Below are 6,371 nucleotides of genomic sequence, written 5' to 3'. Positions count from 1 at the left end.
AAAATCAAATTTTTATTTTATGTCAATGCCTTTTTTTTCCCCATTGTTCCAAAAAGAATGTGTGCTTTTCCTGATTAGTGAATCACGCTTGTGTTACCAAATAGCCCAATATGATGACATCTTTCAAAACTACACAATATACAACAAAAGTTTATAATGGATAAAGGGGTTCATTTGCCTCTCAGTAAATGGTAACAATGAAGAACATGAAAAGATTTGTTTCTGTAGAATACTTTTATTGTCCAAAAGAGTAAAAAAAAAAATAAGCAATGTCCTGTATGATGCAAACAAAATGCACACTATGAAAATTTAAGCCAGAAGACGGTATTTATGATTGATACAATTTTGAAGCCTTGGACAAAATAAAAAACAGTAATAATTGCTTATCGATACCCTCCCATAGGTCATCAACAGCAAACAAGTACACCAAAGTTTTAAGTATAATTGGTCTCAAAGAAATGTTTATTTATTATCGTTGGTAACTTCATTAAAATAATGGGCATTTTACTCGTTTGATGGAAGAAGTACCTGGATCTATGAAAGTGATGTTTTCTGAGTGAATATCAACCTTAAATGGTTTTCACTGATCATAACGATCAGATCTGTAATGAATATTGCCTGAGGTATCGATGATCACAAGATATTCATATTTTGAATCATCTTAAGATGTAAACATACCAAACCATAACAAGTCTAGATTCAATACTATGATGCAACATATTTCTGTGAGCATAAATACTGTTGTAATTATCTTGTTTTGAGCATTATTTAACACCATCACCCCTTTAAGTACAAACACAAATAAATAAGTTTGGACCAAATGATTTTTCCACTAGGTGAGCTGCAAGAAGAAATGATTTATACACAGTTATCTCCCTAGTTTAATCACAAGTGTGTTAATGCATGCACCAAGTTTGTCTGGTGTATCAACAAATACCATGGACAGGAACCTGTAGCCACTTCTTGATATACACATGGGACAACAAGAATACCATAAATAGTACATTATACACCCACTCTGTGTTTAATAGTACTCCATAATGGTAGTACACTGCACCTATTGGCAGGCATATTAAAAAGATATGCATACTAACTATGCACTCCAGTATTTTCTCGTAGTCCTAATGTACCAGTATACACGAACAACAGCAAAATAGTCTTCCCCCTTCAACATATCCCTATCCTATGCAATCACTCTACAAGAGCCAATTAAGACGGTTTAGATCTTGTAATTGACAAGTGTCACACCACTTGAGTTGGTTGCCTGGCTGGTAGAGCATATGGGGCTCCCAAAAACTGGTCTGCTATTCTGCCAGACTCTCGCAATGCACTAAGCAGTGCTCCATGGACTGTGGCTGGGTAGTTTCGAATTGTATGTTCTCCCGCAAAGAAAAGACGAGGCAGTGCACCCTGTTGTGAAGAAATGGGGGTGGCCATCAGGTCATAATCATTTCCTGAAATTGAAGAAATATTTACAATAATTCCACAGAACATTATGTCTTACCTATTCCATTGTGGCATATTCCAAAAATCTTGCAAAGTCGCTAGAACACAAAAATTGGGTCACTATCAATATATTTTTGCCCATGGTGACTAGTCCCATCCAAGATGAGTAAACCTGTAAAGTTTCATGACTGTATATGTACGTAACATTAGTGTTGGACAACCAAGGAAAATGCAAAACTTTAATGTAACCTCTTGAGTGTAACAATTTGGTTAGTTATGACCTACTTTTGCCTGTGGTGAGTACTGTCCTCAGAAATAAGAATACATATATCAAATTTTACGACTATATACAATGGTGTGAGAGAAACTGAGCTAAACACAAAAATAATGTAACAACTCATACATAAAAGTAGGACACTGAGCAAAATGGCAATTTCTACTGTGTGCATGATTAATGAAAATTTGTGCCCAATCCTTATTTTTGTGTGATTATGCTCACACATATTCAAACACTTTTGTAACATTTTAAATTTTAGCATGACTTTCACAATCATTTATCATAAATGCAACAATAAGTTGTGAGTCTATCACAAAGTGTCACATTCATGACAATTTGCTTTGCAGGGCTGTAAACAGCAGAACTTGCATTGGGAAACCAAATTTAGGAGAAGAATTGCATTACAGTGTCATTAATCCTCTAAATGATGACATGGAATACTTGAAATCCACATCCTTCAAGGACTCATCCATACAAGCTATATCCCATGTAAATGGCATGAAGTTCATCAAAAAGAACCATAACTGTCCCAAATGGAAACATGAGTCAAACCTGTAACACAGATCTATGTCACTGCAATAATGTTTACATCAAACTGCATCAGAATATGGTGAATGGTTTTTAAGCTATGCTTAACACAAGCAACATCCAATGCAAAAAAATAAAGTTGATTCACAAGGGCCATAACCCTGTCCAAAATACATGATCTGAAAAAAATCCCCCAAAAGCACAGGTAGGTCTAAGAAACAATGTTTTTTACCATTATCCACCCAAAAATGGGGAATAGTTATTGAGCTAGGCTGATCTACAAGCAAAATTCCAAGTTGCCATGTGAAGATGGAATTTTGATTGACACGGGGCATGTGTCCAAAAAGGAGTAGACCAATAAAAAGTAAATGTAAGTTTATGCGTCAATGTTGATGCAACCCAGCCATAATACGCCCCGCGATAATGCGAATTTGGATATAACACGTTTGTGGCATGGCTCCCAAAATTTCGTATTTTCATTTGCTCATGAAAAAATATTTTGTGTTCAAAGTTTGTGAAATAGTGTATAAAAAATTTATTATTTTGTGGAAGCGATCACGTATGAATCTCGAATATAATATGATCGTGGTGAGGTTCTTGAAATTTCAAATACATGTATGTGTATTTTTCTTGTACTGAGGGAAAAAAAATTGTTTAAGTACGAGAAATAGTGTGTAAAACATTTATTGTCATTTTGGGGAAGAGTTCACGTATGAATTTTAATAAAACACAATCGTGGTGTAGCTTCTGAAATTTAACAATTTCACCAGGTTCTTCAAGTGTTATGCCAAAATAAATATTATTGGAAATGTTACTTATTACTGATCCATGAGTAAAGCCAGTAAGTCATCTTTGTGATTGTCTTCAATTAATTCTGTATACAATCACTGCTCAAACAATAGTCAACATGTGTTTCTTCTTTACCACGCAGCAGACAATGTGGTGGTTAACAAAAGATTCTTACAATTTAAAAAACATCAAATACGAAAGCTGCCAGCATGTTTGCTGGGTTTGGCGGTGTTATTCAACACAATCAGTTGACCAGTAAATAATGTCTGCTTTATCAGCTGGAAATTGAAAGAGTATAAAATTGTATATGTGTTCGGCTTAAATTTTTTTTATAAAAGTGACTCATGACCACTGTAGGCCTACTGCACTTAGTTCTTGGGTTTTACATGTGTATGGTGTTTGCTTATGAACGCGTTATTCATTTCCTTTTTTTATAAAAATATTTTACTGTTATGGAAAAGCAAGTTCACAAATGCAAGTCGTTCTCTGCACTTTGCGCAATGATTAGTAAAGTAGTTTTCACACATTTTTTTCGATATTCACAAAATCTGAAGCAAAAGTTATATGCACGCTTAAAGCATGTGTTGATTGTTAATTATTCTTGCAGTAGTCATTCAAATGAATAGGCGTACAAGCGTTAATTATTGGAAATTTACTATGGATAAACGTACACAGAAATGCATGAGAAATTTTAGCAGTACAAAATTTGTACAGACACCATTCATAGACCCTGGAATGTAATGAACCATACACATGCTTCATCCTTCTTAACCTAATTTTGCTGTAAATTTTTCCCACTGAATTCAGAAACATAATGATCTAAGACAAAATTATTGAATAGTTTAAATATGTAAGCAATTTTTGCAATGGAAATACATGTATTATGGATTAATTGCAAGCCTCAACAGTACGATATCAAACGGCAAGTAAACAGTGATAATGCTCTGATCATGCTATATATTAAACGTTGAATTCAGACACAATGATCTGGGACAAAATTATTGAATATTGTAAATCTGTGTGCAGTTTTTCAATGGAATTACATGCATTATGGATGAACTGCATGCCACAACAGCACAATAGTAAATGTGTGTTGATATCTATTCATCATACACATTAGATATGAATACATGTATATGTGCCAATGAGTTGTTCTCTGAAAAAAGTAAAATACTTGTAAAACCCCACATTAATGCAACCCGCTATTAACGCGATCCAATCTTTTGGACACCCAGTTATCACGTTATAGCAGGGTTCCACTGTATGTTGAATGGTTCCTGATCTATGTTACTTATGGGCAACATCCCTGGTGAAGATATTAAGTTCATTGTAAAGGGCTTTAACTCTAACTCTATCCAAATTATTCAGTTTAATCCATAGGAATATTATTTTGCTAATTTATAAAAATGGATCTTTTGATATGTATGCATCTTGTACTTTAAATTTATTTGCATCTGATTTGCATTTTGCCAAGGAAGAACTTTCTGTAACTCCAAACCTGCAATTCTCAATAGACAAAATCATGGATTACTTCCCTTGCTTTCCTTTAGAGAAAAGAAGAAAAATGTTAAAAGAATAATAATAAAAAACTGATTATGCAGCATATAGATTTAGAACTATTTCTATCTGCATTGAATTTTGTTAATATGTGCAAATAAAACTCATTGGATACACTGACAATGTAGCCCTGTTTTGCTAATTTAATAAAACTTAGATCAGAAATATTGACAAAACCAGCCGATCAGACAGATGCAAGCTCACCTCACGGATATTCAATCCTATTTAAATTTGTACCCAACAAATTCTTTGATGATTTAAGTCTATATAACCATGTTTACTCTACACTGGATCAAAAATACTGTCTCAAGAATGGTAAGAAGCTCAGCTCTCCAAAGAAGAGTCATCTAGAGAGTATGTGACTTCCTGGTCCCCAACTTATTGTCCAGTTATATACATATGCTACACTGGTCTCCATGGTAAAAAAATAATGAATACAGAAAAACCTAAGGCACCTCTTTGTGATTTGTTTCTTTATCAGCCTCAAATTCAAAGAAAAGATTTGTCATAGATAAATCTAAACACAATGACCCCAATTTTCTTGTAACCAGCTGACCAAAAACCTGAGGCCAGGGTTTCCATAAAAGACAAATCTCATTCTAAGTACTGTCATAAAATTTACATAAGCCAAAAGCTGACTCCCAGATTAATCAGGTAATGATATAATACCACCAAAAAAATGCAAATTTCAGTGAAAACTTGGAAATTCCTAAAATGTATTACAAATAATGGGTTTGACTATTTAATCCAAGTTGGAGTACCATGTAAAATGTTACAAATTAATCATCTACTGTACACACACACTCGCATACACACACACACGCATACACACACTCTCTAAATCACAAACCTGTTGATCCTGCGGCTACAAATGAATAGGATCCTCTAGACCAGGGATCAGCTCGCCATCTTGTCACCAGGGTCTCCTTTGGCTGTAATTTGGAATACACATTTTTAAAGTCTGATCTGTGTAAGTGAATGAAGATACAAGACCATAACCATTTTTATCTAAGTGACATATGTTCTGTTACATCTTCATCAAAACAGTACTGATTGTTTGTAAACCATAACCTTTTTGATCTATGTGACATAGATTTTGTTATATCTTTAATAAACAGTACTGATTGTTTGTAAAATTCCTATCTGAATTATTTTAAATAAAATATATATGTTAAGATACCACAAATAAACTAATGTTTCAGCAACATTTACAGAAAAAGGAAAAGCAGATTCTAACAAAAGTCCCCCCAAAAAGAGACTGATGCTGTAAAAGAGAATTTGTGCAAGTCAATGATTCTTGCCTTCTTTGTTTCTTCTTAACCACTGAGTATCGATGCCAAGGCTGATATTGTTAATAAACTTCAACATACCAAATTTGGCAATGTTTTAGGCACCATTTTAGTCCACTCTAATCTACATATCACACAAACACACAAAAAAACACCTCTAACTGAAATAAACTTTAAATTTCAAACAACATTTAAAATACTGAATACGGATTCAACGTTAATTGTTGCCAAACAGCCCTCAGACAAGCAAACCTAAGGAACAGGCAAGTGCTAAGTAGAAAAGATTGTCAGACCAGGCAAGTGACTTTTGGATAATACTGATGAAAACAACTGCAGGAAAACATATGTGAATAGTTTAACTCCAGTGATGTGATAGAGTAAATTTCTATTCTACATCATTTTGTCCTTGAGCCCTTTGATATAATTACAAGAATTCTGCTGAAATATTAAATTCTTTACTTGAAATAAAAGCCTATACAATCCAC

The 6,371-nt window shown here is 33.8% G+C and overlaps 1 protein-coding gene across 3 annotated transcripts in view; it reads right to left on the bottom strand.

The window, feature by feature from the left end:
* Positions 1 to 215: 215 nt before the first annotated feature.
* Positions 216 to 6,371, bottom strand: part of LOC149797201 (lysine-specific histone demethylase 1A-like) — a 69,894-nt gene continuing 63,738 nt past the window's right edge. For all 3 annotated transcript variants that reach the window (XM_089961883.1, XM_089961881.1, XM_089961882.1), the window contains exons 18-19: positions 5,448 to 5,529; positions 216 to 1,454 (exon numbers count right to left, since the gene is read on the bottom strand). In XM_089961883.1, the coding sequence (XP_089818009.1) occupies positions 1,243 to 1,454; positions 5,448 to 5,529 (294 nt within the window). In that variant the 3' untranslated portion in view covers positions 216 to 1,242. The remainder of the gene's footprint in view (positions 1,455 to 5,447; positions 5,530 to 6,371) is intronic.

The sequence above is a fragment of the Sinohyriopsis cumingii genome, chromosome 6 (assembly GCF_028554795.1).
Source record: "Sinohyriopsis cumingii isolate HCF-2022 chromosome 6, ASM2855479v2, whole genome shotgun sequence".
NCBI classification, from domain to species: domain Eukaryota; kingdom Metazoa; phylum Mollusca; class Bivalvia; order Unionida; family Unionidae; genus Sinohyriopsis; species Sinohyriopsis cumingii.
This window is presented reverse-complemented; position numbering and strand designations above follow the sequence as displayed.